The sequence below is a fragment of the Choristoneura fumiferana genome, chromosome 27 (assembly GCF_025370935.1).
Source record: "Choristoneura fumiferana chromosome 27, NRCan_CFum_1, whole genome shotgun sequence".
In the NCBI taxonomy this organism is placed as follows: Eukaryota; Metazoa; Arthropoda; class Insecta; order Lepidoptera; family Tortricidae; genus Choristoneura; species Choristoneura fumiferana.
In genome coordinates this window covers 4,767,830-4,785,663 of record NC_133498.1, presented here as the reverse complement: position 1 = coordinate 4,785,663, position 17,834 = coordinate 4,767,830, and the positions used below count along the sequence as shown (strand labels likewise).

General features: G+C 37.2%; 1 protein-coding gene across 1 annotated transcript in view; it reads left to right on the top strand.

The window, feature by feature from the left end:
• LOC141443236 (histidine decarboxylase-like) overlaps window positions 1–17,487 on the top strand; it is a 40,232-nt gene extending 22,745 nt beyond the window's left edge. Inside the window, exons 3-16 of the mRNA XM_074108445.1 lie at window positions 748–920; window positions 1,793–1,906; window positions 2,774–2,896; window positions 4,154–4,322; window positions 4,622–4,731; window positions 10,681–10,820; window positions 11,480–11,569; window positions 12,722–12,792; window positions 13,208–13,227; window positions 14,267–14,590; window positions 15,245–15,343; window positions 15,668–15,746; window positions 16,523–16,687; window positions 17,474–17,487. Coding sequence (XP_073964546.1) covers window positions 748–920; window positions 1,793–1,906; window positions 2,774–2,896; window positions 4,154–4,322; window positions 4,622–4,731; window positions 10,681–10,820; window positions 11,480–11,569; window positions 12,722–12,792; window positions 13,208–13,227; window positions 14,267–14,590; window positions 15,245–15,343; window positions 15,668–15,746; window positions 16,523–16,687; window positions 17,474–17,487 — 1,691 coding nt within the window. The remainder of the gene's footprint in view (window positions 1–747; window positions 921–1,792; window positions 1,907–2,773; window positions 2,897–4,153; window positions 4,323–4,621; window positions 4,732–10,680; window positions 10,821–11,479; window positions 11,570–12,721; window positions 12,793–13,207; window positions 13,228–14,266; window positions 14,591–15,244; window positions 15,344–15,667; window positions 15,747–16,522; window positions 16,688–17,473) is intronic.
• Window positions 17,488–17,834: the final 347 nt, after the last annotated feature.

Sequence of the window (17,834 nt, the reverse complement as noted above, 5' to 3'; positions counted from 1 at the left end):
AATTTAATGGTATTGTATTGTACAACTATTTTTTGTACATAAAACATATGAAAATAACAGAACAATGATAATGATGAATGATGGTGTGTGTGAAGTTAACAATCCATATTGGGAACTACGTCTCAAGCCCTCTAATTCTGAGAGGAGGCCTGCACCCTGCCGGACGCTTAAATGTGATGCCGTCTCCGTCTATTCCAACAAAACAAATAGAGACGGCATCACATTTAACCGTCAGTTTAGACTAATCAATAGATGGTGAAATAGCCCCTTAGTTATGTTATTCTAACCCGTAACTCAGAGAAGACATCAGTGATAGACTTAGATTTTTTTTTGCAATTATTATCTAGCATGCTTAGGGTATGATGAGCCATGAAGAGATTGCCTTAAAGTGTTACAACTTCTAACTTTTAGTGGATTTGTACCCCATAAAAATCATACTTTTAATAAGTAAACAACCGCCGTAAAACAGCAGTGCTGGCACTGTTGTGTTTCGGCGTGGAGAGTAAGACATCCGGTGAAATTACTGGCACTTGAGGTATCCCATCTTAGGCCTCTAGGTTGGCAACGCATCTGCAATCCCCCTGGTGTTGCAGGTATCTATGGGCGGTGGTAATCTCTTATCATCAGGAGACCCACTTGCTCGTTTGAATAAAAAAAAAGTAACCCAGGAGACGTTACCATGGCAACAATAGGTACACAAAAAATTTGATTGACCCATCTTTACTAAAACTGTCAATAAATCACCAGCTAAGGAGATGGTGGACTACATAGCGGACTACCTGGAGAACATACGGGACAGGCGGGTCTACCCGGACGTCCAGCCCGGTTACTTGCACAAGCTGCTGCCCGGAACTGCGCCCGCGCAGCCAGAGTCCTGGGATGACATATTCAAGGACGTCGACCAACACATTATGCCAGGGGTAATAGAAACAGCAGCAGAAATAGAGCAGTTGTTAGACATTCGTTTAATAAGTTTCTTAGAATCTCGTACCTTAATTAAGCCACTCGGCCAAGCCTCGTGCCAAACGGTACTCGACTTTGAGACTTTTCAATACTATTGTTGAGTAGCACAAACCGGTACAATCACCAGCATCAACATTGACACAGCCAAGCGTGCATACTTATCTGATAGGACTTTATTTCTAGGGCCCGTAGGACGTGTCAAATATTTTTGCAGGCCCAGCCGCAGATATTATGCATATATTATAATATAATACTTTTAAACTCACTCTTTGTTGGTCCCCAACTGATTGCTCCCCTCATCCACTCAAAGGTTGTCTGGTAGAGATGCCTTAAAGGGATAAGTACGCCTTTGTACAAGATCTTAAAGTTTGTATTATGTTTCTTTTCTTTTGTACAATAAATAGTTTACGTAGGTACATACTTAAATATTATGTACAGTAAAGTATAAAAATATGAACTTATTAAAAGTTTCAAAAATAAGTACCACACTCTTATTCCGACGCCATAAGGCCGTAGTAACATATTTTTGAGTGATTCGAATATACCTTCCGCCGCCTAATTTTGCCTAAAAGTTCATTGGCACAACTAGTACCACAAAAACTATAAAGGTATAATTCCAATAATTGAATAGGCACTATGCCGTTCAACGATTCGAACACAATCCGGGAGTAACGTAAACACGTCGCATAAAAATGTCATCTCAAAAATGCGTCAAAACTGAGTATTAAGTAATGAACTTTTAGGTAGTTTATATGGCGCGTGGTCTAGATACTTATTTTTGCACTTGACTGTACAGCAGGTGGCTAATAAGTAAGCATTTTTTTTTTAGTTGGTCCACTGGCAGTCTCCGCATATGCACGCATACTTCCCAGCGCTGACGTCGTACCCTTCCATCATGGGGGACATGCTGTCCAGCGCCCTCAATGTTCTCTGCTTTACCTGGGTAAGCTGATGACAGGATAAATACTGGAGGTATGGTCGCTGAGGGAAATAATAACGTACAACTCGGAATGTATGCGCAATAATGTACGACGTGATAATCCGAAGCATTATTGCTTCCGATTATCATGCCGTACATTATCATGGTCGCGCATTATCAGGGCGTACAAAATATTGCGCGCGCTGTAATGTACGTAGTGATAATGCACGACGTGATAATCTGAATCCATGGATTCGAATGAATAGACATTTTTCGCCGCGGATCGAGCGAGCGCAGTGAGCGAGATCGATGTAGTCGGAGCAGATCCGACCCGGCCGGGTTAGGTTGAAGTTATTTTTTTCATTTCAATCACGGAAATCGTAAGGCATGATAATTGGAAGACATAATGCTTCGGATTATCACGTTGTACTTTATTGCGCGTACATTATTGGTTCCCTGCTAGTTCGGTACGGGATGATAATGCACGGCATGATAATTCGTGCACATAAGCACGGATTATCAGACCGTGCATTATTAAGCGTGCATTAACAAGTCGTACATTAACTACATCTGACGGTGGTATGGTGGGTCAAAAGAGATAATAACTCTGGTTGACCTGATGACCTATGGCGTTTTTATTCCTTTTCATTTATATTATAAGGTTTTATTATTTATTTCACTTGCAACAGACTGTCCAAAATTTACAATTTTTATTTTGTTATCTCTTTTTTTCATTTTGAGCATGTCGTTTCAGTTAGACCTTACCGGATTTCATTTGGCGTTTTTTTTGGTCTTTTAAAAGCGCTGCTGGTATTACAAAGACATAAAGAAGCGGTTTATTTACAAAATAAAGGTATTTTCTTATGTCTACTAACGACCCTGTTCTTCCAGGCATCTTCTCCTGCTGGAACTGAGCTGGAAACCATCGCCATGAACTGGCTTGGCAAAATCCTTGGACTCCCAGAGTCTTTCCTTAACGAGAAGAATGATAGCCCGGGTGGTGGTGTCATCCAGGTAAGAATTAAAAATATTAGACATTACAATGGTTTCTGCTAAATTGAAAATTGGCTGGACATGTCTGTCGCATGCACCCACAGAGGTGGGCTTACACAGTCACTTGGTGGGCATCGGAGAAGCCATCGACGGCGAGGCAGACTGAGGAGATGGTGGGACGATTTGGACGCGTATGCAAGGGATGGGTCCGTCATTGCGCCAGATCAGAAGATGTGAAGAGAAGAGGAGATGCTTTTACCCAGCAGTGGGACACTATGCCAGGCTAGTTAAAAAATGGTTTCTTCAGAATGTTACCGCTTGTCTAAGCTAAAATGCCGTGCCCCTCACACAACTAAATCATTTCATTATGACTAGTTAGACAACCAATTTTCGGGAATTAAGTCTTTGCTACGTCTTAGGTCTAATTTCAGCAATAACAGTTAAGATTAATAAAACACACCTTAACAGTAAATAAATAAAAATTCAAGGTAGTTTTATATGACGATTTTTTTTTTAATATGCTAAGGGAGTTACAGTGGCAAATTAAAACGTTTGTTATGGTTTGTTATTCTAACATCTGGTAGCATAATGTACGGTTATGTTGCTCTGAAGATGAGCTCTGGTTGAATTCGAAAAGCGTCAGTGTAGTGTGGCGGTGGTGATAGATGGGTTTGTGTGATTTGTGTGTGTTCTTACAGTGTGGAGGTGGAGGAACTGCATGAATTCGCATATCTTGCATAAGCATAGCTATCATAAGGTCGCGGCTGAGCAAAGTAATTGTTTTAGTTAATTAAATCACCGTTAGGTTCGCGGCAGTTATCATAAGGTTTGCTGTCTAACTAGTCGTAAAGAACTGATTTAGTTGAGTGAGGGACGCGTCATTTTAGCTTAGACAAGCTCTACCATCGTCTACTCGCTAATTCTGTCGCCAGTAGCATTTGCGCTGCTGTTCCGGTGGGAAGAGTAAGACAGCGATTCTATCTCAGTCTTCTATGCTGGTAAAGCATCGGCGATCCTCTGGTGTAGGGTGTGTCCGGTGATGGTTTCCACTTACTATCAGATATCATACACAGGTTGTTTGCCAGACTACTTCATAAAAAACCATAACAGCATATTGCTTTTGTGATTCGTCATCATACCACGTCCCACTGCAGGGCACAGGCCTCCTCTCAGAACGAGAAGCCTTGGGCCGTAGTTCCCACGCGGAGCCAATGTGGATTGGGAACTTCACAAACACAATATGATTTATAATCTTAAGAAAACTTTTTTGCTTGATAGACCACAGCCAGCGAAGCAACCCTGGTCAGTCTATTGGCAGCCAGGACTAGCGCTTTGATGGAGCTGTCCAAGCTGAACCCTGAGCTTCAGTCTGCTGAGCTGCTGGGTCACCTCATCTGCTACTGCTCCGACCAGGCCCACTCCTCGGTCGAGAAGGCTGGACTGATAGGTATGTCTTATAAGAAATATATATAAATGAATAAATATCACAGGACAATTAGACATCGACAGATGAGATATTGACATGGAAATACCGACCCGATTATTCGTGTACACGCCCATACAAACTAATATCAATGACATGAGTTTTTTAATGCAAAATATTCACAAAATTATTCTAATTAAGTATAAATAAACACGGTCACCCAAAAACTATGAGATTTGACATTTCGGAGACCTCACTCCACACTAGCGCCTCTAGCGGCGAATTCATACGCGATAGCCCTTTAAGATGTATGTGCTTCCCAGGGCTAGTACGCATGCGTTATATCGAGTCCGACGAGCATCAGAGCATGCGTGGAGCGGCGTTGGAGGAGGCCATCATTGCCGACAAGGCCATGGGACTGGTGCCATTCTGGGTAAGTCTAAGGGGCTGTTTCACCATCTATTGATTAGTCTTAACTGACGGTTAGATGTGATGCCGTCTTCATCTATTCGAACAAAAGAAATAGAGACGGCATCACATTTAAACCGTCAGTTAAGACAAATCAATGGATGGTGAAACAGCCCCTAAAGTTCTCTATCATATCACCGTATCGTATGACCTTAATATCAATGTGTCAAAAATATATTCTTTGTATCGAAAAGTATGAAACCATGCCAACTATACGTTATGCCTATCCAATATATTAAAAGTGTAAACAAACCGATTTCATCAAAACTCTTGTATAAACACCCACTGCATCGAATCAATAACACATTTATCTATAATTCGTGTCTTTTAACTAGATGTCTAATCACTTTTTTTCACCAAAAGTCACTTGATTTCAATATTTATTTTTCATTTGAAAAATCTTCGTCAAAAAAACAAAATCATTTATTCAGTAAATAGGCCGCAATGAGCACTTTTACACGTCATTTTTTAAACTACCAGTGCTTTCGGAAAGACCATCATTGCCAAGAAGAATGCGCCGTAAGAAACTTGGCAGAAAGTCATTTTATCAAAATAAAATAATTGCAATTAAAATACTTGTCACTCCTTCACGCTAAAATGGCTGGATATCAGAAATAACATATAGACTACTTTTTATTCCGATATTCCCACGGGATATATATTCGAAACTTCAATTTAGTTTGGTTGGGATTTACCTATATATTTTTTACAAGTTTTTATTAACTACACCGAATAAACTCATACTCATACTCATAATCTCTGTTACTAACATATCGATCGTATGAAATCTGAAATAAACATTTATTATTATTATTATTTATTTTATTTTATAATTTATCGTTGCTAAAAAACGTGCAAAAATAAAGTTGTGTTAAATACTGTGATGTATGGGTATTATTTAATAATACTGTAAATCTGTTTAAGAATATATATATCGTTGAGTTTCTTGCCGGATTCTTCTCAACAGAGGTTTTTCCGAATCGGTGGTAGCACGGGGTGGTAGATTTTATGCGACATTCATAAGTGCTTGTTATAGCCTAAATTGAATAAAGATATTTTGACTTTGACTTTGAAAAGTGACAAAAATAAAAAAAAGTTGTATCGCAAAATTAGCATTTTTAACTTATGAATGATAACACAAGTATAGTCAATAAAAATTACAATTAGCTAATATTTTGTGTAATAGTATGTGTTTTTATTTTTGTATTTTGTTTCTTTTCTTTTGTACAATAAAGAGTTTACATACATACATTTTGAATTCAAAATGTTTAATGAATAAATAAATAATTTGTTAAATTTTGTTATAAAGAATGTAGATTTACTGACTGACTCATCAACGTCCAAACCAAACCTTTGGACCTAAACAGCTGAAAATTGCCTTTACGCCATAGTCAAAGAATAAGGACGAATTTTGTAAAAATAACCCACAGGAATAGGGAATTCTATAACGGGATCGAAGTCGAAAATAATTATTAAATACACTCTAATATTTCTAAAAACCCTCCAAATGCCATCTGCTCAAGAAATTCATTTCATAAAACGCTCTAAAATATGTCTTTCCGTCCCTAGGGCGATCATAAAACAATGCCTAAGCCCTTGAAATTGAGAGAGATTGTTATTTTTAAAGCGATGCACCAACGGGACCAATTTGTGTTGTCAGTTGAGACTTAGCGAAGTTTTCTGGGGACTTAAGTGGTAAGAGGATAGCTTGATAGATTGTGTAGGTACTTGTTTCTGAAGTAAATTATTCTCATTTCATTTCAAAGCTTATACAGTATAGAAAGGCGTTGTGTCGACATCTATTATAATATACGTCTAAGTACATGTCAACTTATTCTGATTGATTTACATCTATTACTAAAATTTATTTCATAACAGAAAAGCACAGAGTTATAACACATATACAAAATTAAAAAAAAATACAACTACTATCTACTTACTATTTACAATACCTATACTAAATAGAAAACATCTTCAAGGCTGCTGCTTTGGGAGGCCGTTCCTATTAGGCTGGCAGCATTAGGAACCTCCTCTCTCTTGTTTCTGATTGATTGATTGTTTAAAATTCTGATAGTTAAAATTATACGTGAGCCTAACGAGGCTACTAGAACATGCAGATGTAAAAATAGCTCTTATAGAATTATTATTACAAGCTATAAGCTGTCAGCTTTCTCGGACAAAGAATGAGTCTATTCAGAGAGAGAAAGCTGCCAGCATCTTCGGAGCCATGCCGTTGAGGACTCCTTAAAAAAAAAAAAAAAAAAATGACTAACTGTTGCCCGCGACACCATCCGTGTAGAATTCATTTATTGCTATCCTGCGGGAGCGAACTATGCAGTTTTCCGAGATAATAACTATCCTAAGTCCTTCCCGGGACTCAATTTCATCTAAGTCGATTCAGCGGTTTAGACGTGATGAGGTAACAAACAAACAAACGGCGGCTGATATTCCCTATATTTGGTACGGACCCCTAAATGTGTGAAGTCCGAAAGCTGGTTTTTTACACTTATTTGTATTTTAAGCTCTATAACTAAGTACTCTCCTCGTTTTAAAGCGATAGTTTTCACTCTTGGGTTCAATACGTCTTCTTAACCTGTGCAAGATCCAAATTCATTACTTAATTCCAAAACTATTGCAAGGTTGACTACTGATTATTTAATTGTCACGTAAATGTATGTCTGATTATATTGGACGTGTAGTAGTCGGTTATTGTTACGATAGACCCGCTGTAAGTTCATGCCTTGAAGCCGAACATTCTATAGCGGCTTACGAATTTCACATTCAAGTCTTTTCGATTTACTTTAAACTGTTGACTGTAAATAATTATATGTTAGTTGATGCGGGGGTGGAAGGGGAAGGTGGAAGGGCGTTTGCTTAATGACCATGCTAGTATTGGTAGTGCCACGAGAGTTGCAAGCAAAAAAAAAGTTACAAAGAGTGAATTAGTTATAAATTAATTAATTTATAGCCGTTGAATTTGCGAAAAACCGTAACGGCCACAAGGTTGCAGCCGTAGGCCGTGGATTTTGAGATTTATTAGCCTCATGATATTAACGATATTATCGAGATATTTTACAGCAATGGCTATTAGACCTTTACTGCAACGCAACCTTAATACCTATTTCCAATTTATTGAATCAGGCGTTACTTTGCGGAGGTCCATGTCAACTATACCGGGTGGGCCCTGTAACAGGAGCAAAAAATTAAATCACAGGTTCTGCTACTCAAATGGAACCAAGTACTTTAGTTCTGCAACTTTAAAAAAATAAGTAATTTCATCAATATTTTTAACAAATTAAATGGTATTTTCAATGTACGGCATCCAATAGCCTAAATGACATCGCCTGTCCAATTAAACTTTAAACTATAATGAAAATCACAATGCAAAATTATTTTCAAAAGTTGTAGAACTAATTTAGCTCAAGATGAAGAGTGGAAGCTGTGGTTTAATATTTTGCTCCTGTTACAGGACCCACCTCGTATACAATTACTTTGCTCACCCGCGACCTTATGATAACTAGGCCTAAGCAAGCATGTGTGTTCATTCAGTTCCTCTACCTCCTCACTCACTCACAAATCACACATTCACAATCACACCATCCCACGAGTCTAACATCTGTTAGCTAGGTGTGTGTGATGCTCTGAGGATGAACTTTGGTTGAGTTCGAAACAGCGTCAGCGTAGTGTTGTGGCGATAGTTGAGTTTGTGTGATTTGTGTGTGTTCTTACAGCGTGGCGGCGGAGGAGCGGCATGAACACACATTTGTTGCACATAGCTATCGTAAGGTTCCTATATCTTCATCGAGTTTTAAGAGTCACCAGTACGCTCGCCCCTGATGGTATTTTCATACAAAAGTAGTTTCGTTCTAATTTACAAAGAACACACTGAAATAAAATAAAATTAATCTATAATGGGAGCAGTTATTTTGATGTTTATGATTAGTTTTCGTTCATATTCAATGTAACATAATAAAAACGCATTCATTTTAGGTTTTGCATGAGAAATGAAAATTCGTTATTGTTTTTTTTTTGTTACATTTTATTTCATCGTAATGGCTGCTCCCATTATATTGCGAAGTTGCGTTTTGATCTGTAGTGCTCCTTGTAAATTAGAACGAAACTACGTTTGTATGGGGACGTGGGCGTACAGGGGACTCTTAACTCGATCACGAATGTTAAAGTTTCCGTTCCGAACAATCTCGAGATAGAGACTGTTCGCGATCAATCTTAGAATTACCCTGAATTACCTACCTATGGAAGTGTGTGCATATTAGTGTAATTATTCTAGTCTGCGCTCATGAACGTAGTTAAGAACGTATTAAACTCCAGACAACTTAGTTTAGTGAAGGACAGATGACGTGCCTTATTTTTCGACCGGCTTCATAAAAGAAGGAGGTTATCAATTGGTCTGTATTTTTTTGTGGGTTTGTTACGCGATAACTCCGCCAATTGTGGACCGAATTTCAAAATTCTTTTTTGTTTTAAAGGACATACTTCCGAGGTGGTCCCATTGACACCAAGTCAGGATCTGATCATGGGATCTTAGAGAAAGTGAGAGCAACCTCTAATTTTTATAAAACTTATAGCAATGAACTAAAATAATTTCCTTGCTCACCCGCGACTTTACGATAGCTAAGCTTATGCAAAATATGCGTGTTCATGCAGTTCCTCCACCTCCACACTGTAAGAATACACACAAATCACACAAACCCATCTATCACCACCACCACACTACACTGACGCGTTGCATGGTGTACGGTTGTGTCACTCTGAAGATGAGCTCTGGTTGAGTTCATTGATATGGACCTCCGCAAAGTAACGCCTGATTCAATAATTATTTAAAACTTATAGCGATTTTGGCATTTTTAACACCAAGTCAAGTACGAGTATTTACATTCAGAAAGTATAATTTAGTGAACTGAACCTGACAAAGAAGACCGTAGGTACCGGTACTCTGTATAAAATAATTTACTTAACTATGCCGTGTTTGAGCTTAATGGAATTGTTGTGAGATCAAGATGCACTTTGGCTACAAATCACTAAAAAAAGAACCATGAAAAAAATACTTTTTAACAAAAAATGGAACCGACTTCAAAAACCGTGAAAATTATTTTGTAATAGTTTGAATTCGGTGCCTCAGAACGAGCCAGCAGGGCTGATTTAAGCCCAATATATAGTTATAGTATGTAGGTAAGGTAGACGACCATAGGTCCACTACTGCTGGCTCGTGCTGAGGCACCGACTTCAGACTGGTAGAAAATTATTTTCATGGTTTTTTTTAGTCGGTTCAATTTTGAGTCATAAATGTTAAAAAGTTTTTTTACTAATTTTTACACCTGGCTTCGCTCGCATTACGACCGGATAGCGCAGTGGTTTGAGAACCTGACAATAAAGCTTGAGGTCGGCCGAGGCTATTTGTTTGAAGAAGAAAACATATTATGTGTGTGTGAGTAAATATTTACAAATAAATCATTCATTCATTCATTCATTCATTCAATGTGGTGGTGCAATAAAATAGTATTGTAACTGTACAATTGAATTGTATAAAAAAAATGAATACGAGTACATCACGAAATGATCAGGCTCTATTTATAGGTACTACGAAGTGCAAAATTCGAACTTCGTATCTTGCCGTCTCGCTGACGCTTAATATTATTTAATACGAGAGTGAGAGGGACGGTACGATATGAACTTCAATTTTTGAATTTCGTAGTAACCCCCCAGCGAAGCTCATCTTCCTTTGGGACTATCAGGTCATCATACATTAAAAAAAAACAACAAAAATGGTAACATTACATTAGTGGAATGTAAAATACTTTATTCTGGCCATTTGAATAATTAAATTAAAACTATTTACATAAAACTATCCTAAGCATAAAATACTTACATAATTAAATTCTTACTATTTTCTTAGGTCTGTGCTACACTGGGGACCACTGGTTCAGTGGCGTTCGACAATCTGCGTGAAATTGGTGCGGTCTGCGACAAACACGGCACCTGGCTCCATGTGGACGCGGCCTATGCTGGCAGCGCTTTTGTGTGTCCTGAATACAGGTCAGTTTGGATTTTTTTCTCAAAAATATACGTAAAGCAAGCTTTACATTATTAACTTGCAAGTTTTTGACCCACTTTCAGTGGTCGGATGAATTGATATTTGACATACTTATGTAACCATATCGAAAATACAAACTGAGACATGGATGCACAGAAAAACCAAAAAAAAAGACACCAGCACTGGGAATAGAACCCAGGTCCTCAGCAATCCGTGCTGCGTGCTATAACCCCTACACCACGCTGGCTACTAGTGACATCCTGTGGTGCAACAAAGATTTTCTTCGCAGGAGGGAACTCCTCAACGGTTAATGGCATCGACTTGAAATTTGGTACGGAAATGTAGTTTAGATGACAATGCAAGTACAGTCAACAAAAAGTACATTTTTAACAATAAATTGTACAAGTTTTATTTTGCCCTGTATGTTTATTTATTTTCCAATTAAATCAAACTGACAAGTAAAATATGTTTCAGCAGAAACACCGTAAAAGTAAATATTTACAAAAGTCAGACAGTAAAATTCTGATTTATCATAGTCCTATATTGTTGTTGTTGTTGTGTTTTTGTATCTCTATATACCTGTGTTTTCTGTACTGATTACTGTGTTGGTGTTCAATAAAGTATTGTATTGTTATTGTAATGTATTTTATTGTTTTTTCAGGCACTGGCTTAATGGAGTGGAAATGGCAGATTCCTTTGCCTTCAATCCTTCAAAATGGCTGATGGTGACCTTCGACTGCACGGCGATGTGGTAAGATATTTGAATGCTTTTAAAATTTGTCCTACGCCTGCTTTCAAAATAGCAGTGTTTATAAAAAAATCAGCTGGAAATTTCATCTGAAAAGTTATGCGACTTTAATTTAAGCGTACTCTATAAGCTGCAGACCTCACGAGTTTTCCGAAATGGCTAAAAAATTGATATTTTATACGTTTTAAACCGTTAACGCTATTTTGAAAAGACAATCGAATTTTTTTATCCTAAACTAAAATGTCTCGGGTGAAATGACGCACTTTATGCTCTAGTTGAACAATCTTATTTTGTTTTATACATTCGCCTATTATAGTTGGTAAACGCTACTTTATTAACCCCCGACGCTTAAAGTAGAGTGTTATAAATGTGACGCCAATATCTGTCTGTGTCTGTCTGTCGCAGGTCTCAAATGAACAAACCTATTTAGATACGGTTTTTTTTATGTGAATGCGAGCTGCAAAGAATCCCTTGCGGTGATTCTTAGCTATGTTTCAATAAAATCACTTCAGCCGTTTTTGAGATATACATATTATTAGGCCTCTAGGTTGGCAACGCATCTGCAATCCCCCTGGTGTTACAGGTGTCTATCGGCGGTGGTGATCTCTTACCATTAGGAGACCCACTTGCTCGTTTGCCAACCAGTCGAATAAAAAAAACACGGGACACTTTGACACTAATTGACCTACTCTCAAAGTAAGCAAAGCTTGTACTATGGATACTAGGCAACGGAATAAATAGATAGATGCATCCTTAAACTATTTTTTTGCTATTTTAACTATTAAACTCACTTTTTGTCTGTCCCTAACTGAATGCTCCTCTCATCCACTTAAAGGTTGTCTGGTGGAGATCCCTTAAAGAGATAAGTTCGCCTTTGTACATATATCTCAATGTCTGTCAATTGTGTTTGTTACTTATTTTGTACAATAAAGAGTTTACATACATAAATACATATTAAACACCCAAGTCCCGAGAACAAACATTCGTATTTTGCACACAAATATCTGCCCCGACCGGGGGTCGAACTCGGAACCTCAAGCTCCGTAGCCAGGGTCTCTAACCACTGGTCTATCCGGTCTTCAATATTAAACTTGAATGTGAGTTTTAAATTCTAAGTGGGGGTTAGGTTATTTTTATGATTTACTTTGTTTTCAGGGTACGAGATAGTACAGCTCTACACAGGACCTTCAACGTTAACCCGATATATTTGAGACATGAAAACTCAGGTAAAATAAAAACTCTTTATGACCATCATCACCATCATCTAATTTCCGAACTATACCCGTTTTTCTTCTATACACAACTTTGTAAAAGCTTTCTCTTAGAATAAGAATTGCTTATAGTTTTCACGCGTGGCTAGTGCAGATTTGGGACTTCACACGCACTGTTGAATTGCTTCGCAGGTGTGTGCAGATTTCCTCGCCATGTTTCCTTCAGCATACATTTCAAGTACCTACGTAATTTCGCACATAGATTCTGATAAAATCAGTGATGCAAGTCTGAGTTCGAACCCACGACCTTATGCTATGCTTGAGAGTCACAAGTCAAAGCACTTTAATATTATAGGCTACCACTGCATTAAGTGTTTAGTTTTGAATTTGATGGTTGTTTAACATAAATAATTTATATTTTTGATTTCAGGGAAAGCTATTGATTACATGGTGAGTGTAAAAATTATTAATAAATAGTATAAACATTTTATTTGGTAAATATGTAAATACAAAGTACTCTAAAACACATGAATTTAACAGTTACAAAGAAGACAAAGAATACTATGAACTTATGAAATCTTAACTAAATATACCTACATGTCACTATAAAAATAAATATCATAAAAAAACACCCCGTCTAAAAAATCTGCCTGTGGCAAGGTTCCCATAATGCATTTAATTATATAAAAAATATATTATTTAAACTTTCGTGAGACATAATTTGGTAAATTACACAAATTGAACAGATCAATTCGCTATTTATACAGACTTTCCTTTCTATTTCTTTTTCTTTTATTTTTTCTTTTTATTTCTTTTTTTATATATTATCTCTCGGTATTTTTACTTTTCTTCTGTTTTTTTTTTGCGTAATTGTCACGAATAAATGTTTTTTCTTTCTTTATTTCTATTTTAAGCCAGGAACGGAACGACCAGTTTCAACATTTTCGGAAAATATTTTTCAAAAATCATGCGCTCTTTGCGGTGGCGCCTCCTGTACATATCAAGTCAAAATATGTAAAAATCATGAGGTGTAGATGAGCGGTTATGATGCTCAAAATGTACACACCACTGTACTGGCAAGGTAATAAGATAGTGTTTAGATCATTTTGAACACCATAACTGCTCGTCTACTTCTGCTGCTTACTGTACCAACAACTTATACTTTGAACATCAGCAAAATATACATAAAAAAATTACAATCTCATTAAAAGAAAACACGTCTGGTGTTGTCAGAAATTAAGTATATTAAAAATCATCAACGTATACAAGTCTACTCGTGACCACGGCTGCTGCAATGCGGTCGAAACGGCGACGTAATTTTAGATATATAAAGAAAGTAATGGTTAAGTCCCGTGTGATATTAATTGTGGGAAAGAAACGCGAAAACTCAAAACATTGTATCTATAATCCACTTGAGACTAGTGAAAGTGGTTAATAAAACTAAAGATCAGATTATATTGTTTTATAACATTTTCCACACAAATTCTAGGTAGGATCACAAGTATCTAACGTCAAAAGAATGCTGCGTACCAAAGATGTAAAAGTAAATGGTCATAACGAAGAATCTAATGGTTACATTAATGGTAAACTTACCAACGGCCATAACAATGATAAAGTTACCAATGGAGTCAATGGTCACAATGGCCATGAGAACGGTGTTACCAATGGTCAAGAGCTAGATGGAGGATTAAGTGATGATAATACTGATGGTGATAACCTGCACGATGATGATGGACTTCATGGTTACGACAAGATGTCGCCTGGTTGCGGTGAGAAGATTCAATTGGAGAATCCTGATAAAAAGGAGTTGCTAGTAGGAAATTGTTTTGTAGGTGGTGGCGTTACTAATAATGGTGGAGGAAAAATTGAATATGTCGTTAAAAATACTGCAATAAAGCTATAATTATTGATCCAAAATGAAATATTATCTTGTCGGTGTTGAATGACGTGACAAAATTTTGGAGGATGCTAAAAATAAAAACTAACAATATTATTTTAATAAAATCTTCTAAACTTCATCAAATCGACGCTTATCCACATTTTGATACAATAAGCTGTCATTCAAGCTTTAAACTTCAAATTATATGCTTACCCTTAGTATTGGGTACCGCACGATCGGGTTACCTTTAACCCTGAAGGGTCATTATGGCCATTAAATTTGACTCGGTCCAGGTGTTATTATTCCACTGAAATTATGACACATTGCTATATGGTTAGTTTAGCTGACCCCCACGCTTTAACGTCTTTTATTAGAACTTTGTATAGGTATATGGTTTTTATATGGGCCAAACTTACCCTTCATTGGGCAGGCAAAGTATCCCGACCTTTGGTATGTACAAAGTAAATTGGTGATGGTGCTTCTTTAACACTTACAGAAGTAAATTTATAAATATGACATGAAATCACATGAAATAATGAGAAGTTCAAGAGTAAAAAGTTTTTAAGGTCTTTTTTTGTCTTTTTTTAGCACTGGCAGATCCCTCTGAGTCGTCGCTTCAGGGCTTTAAAATTGTGGTTCGTTCTTAGAAACTACGGAGTCTCTGGACTTCAGAAGCACATTCGTGAGGTAACTAACTACAGATAAATTGCTGAAGGCACAACCTGCAGTACAACCTTGTCACAGTGAGCCATCATTGTTTTCACCATGGAAGCCGTCCCAGTGGCTTTCATGTGAAAAGGATTTATTGCAGGTCGGGTTTGCAGCGGTTTAGAAATAATCTGTGTTTTAAGGCTAGTCCCCAAATGTTGTCAACAGGACCCTATTAAGGCTCCACTGTTCCTCCGGTTGCCCGCAACATTCACGATGTCGTCAGCTAATCAGAGCTTACTTGCTTACTCAGTAGTCAATATATCACGGCAATATGAGATTAATTTGTTTTACTGTTCACAGGGTGTCCGCTTGGCGCAGAAATTTGAAGCTCTTGTGCTTGCTGATCAACGTTTTGAGATCCCACAGCCTAGAAATCTAGGTAAGTTTGCTTGAGTTACAAATACACATATTACTTCATTGCACACTACTGCCGTCAAAACGTAAAAAGGCACATTGACGGTGAAGTACCAATACCTCCTAAACGAATGACTTTTGACATGCAATTAAGGACCTTAGCACCACCTAGCTAAAGCTAAGTTGCATTTTCGTAGGAGGTATTGGTACTTCACAGTCGACATTCAACATTTTGTAAAACTCAACTAATTAAATATTAAAAGTTCATCAATAATTCTATGTTACCATTACCACATACATACTTTTTTTAATAAATCATATTTTTTGTTTTTACCTAACAAAATAAATAAAATATTAAATAGTCTTACAACGTAGTATATGCATAACTAACCAAATTGGCCTTTCATTTTAATATTTTAGACTAAGTAGATGCAATGTTAGGAAAAATAGGTATAATATTTTCTACTACTTATGCCTTTCTCTTCACATATGTACCTTATTTTCACGATAGGAACAGATTATTCACTACATTTGTACCTTATTTTCACGATAGGAACGGATCATTGACTACATCTGTACCTTATTTTCACGATAGGAACGGATTATTGACTACATCTGTACCATATTTTCACGATAGGAACGGATTATTGACTACATCTGTACCTTATTTTCACGATAGGAACGGATTATTCACTACATTTGTACCTTATTTTCACGATAGGAACGGATTATTGACTACATCTGTACCATATTTTCATGATGGGAACGGATTATTGACTACATCACTGTACCTTATTTCAGGCATGGTGGCCTTCCGTTTGAAGGGTGACAATGCCCTCACCGAGCGGCTCCTGAAACGCCTCAATGGCCGCGGCTACATCCACGCTGTTCCCGCCTGCTTCAAGGGTACCTACGTCATCAGATTCACTGTCACTTCCCAGAGGACCACCAACCAGGATATTCTGGGTAGCTATGATATTACTTATTATTGTTATCGATTAATATGTAAAATTCTCGTGTCACAGTGTTTGTGACCAAACTCCTCTGAAACGGCTTGACCGATTTTTATGAATTTTATTGTGTATATTTGATAGGTCTGAAAATAAGACGTAAACTTTTGTACGTGGTAGGACCTTGTGCAAGGTCCGCCCGGATTGCTACCACTATCTTGCTCGCTAATCCTGCCGTGAAGCAGCAGTGCTTGCACTGTTGTGTTTCGGCGTGGAGAGTAAGGCAGCCGGTGAAATTACTGGCACGTGAGGTATCCCATCTTAGGCCTCTAGGTTGGCAACGCGTCCGCAATACCCCTAGTGTTGCAGATGTTTATGGGCGGTGGTGATCTCTTATCATCAGGAGACCTATTTTTAATACTTCTACGCGGACGGATTTTATAACAAATGATGCCCTGTTGAGGCGTAGAAAGCCAAATTTAATGTAATGACATACCCCCTTATTCATAAAACTTAACAAGCGTATGTTAACTAACAAATGCTTTGTCCCTTTCTAACAAATACAAATGTCGAAGTGACAAATAAGGACAAACGAATTTTAGCGGCATTTTAACTAAAATAGGTTTGATTGTCGTTTATGAATAAGGGGGTTAGTATGCATAGTGTCCCGTAAATAAGTGGACGACAAACTCTACAGGGGGATAGGTGACCCATCTGCCAAATATAGAAGAAAGTCTTTAAGTCTCATCATTTTCGAGAAATTTTGATTTTTCTGAGTTTTTGATGAATGTCCTTCACTTAGATCTTGGATTGTGATATTCGGAATAGCTTATTTTTTGTATTTGTTTTTATTGAAAAATAATCTTGATTTTTTTTTTTTCCAATTAAACTTTTGACTCTAGTCCTGAACTTTGGTTAAATTTTGACGTAAAATTACTGAAGAAAATTACCAGTGCGTAGTTTAATAGGTAAAACCTATCCATTAAATAAACGGACATTCTTAAATGTTAATATCTTTTCAAAAAAATACTCACAACAAAAAAACTACATTATACAGTTTTTACTTCACGACACAAATAAATAAAAATGAGCCATAGCTATATTACTAAGATGAAATATACTTAACATCCTTGTGTTTGAAACAAAAGTTTATATTTTAAAGT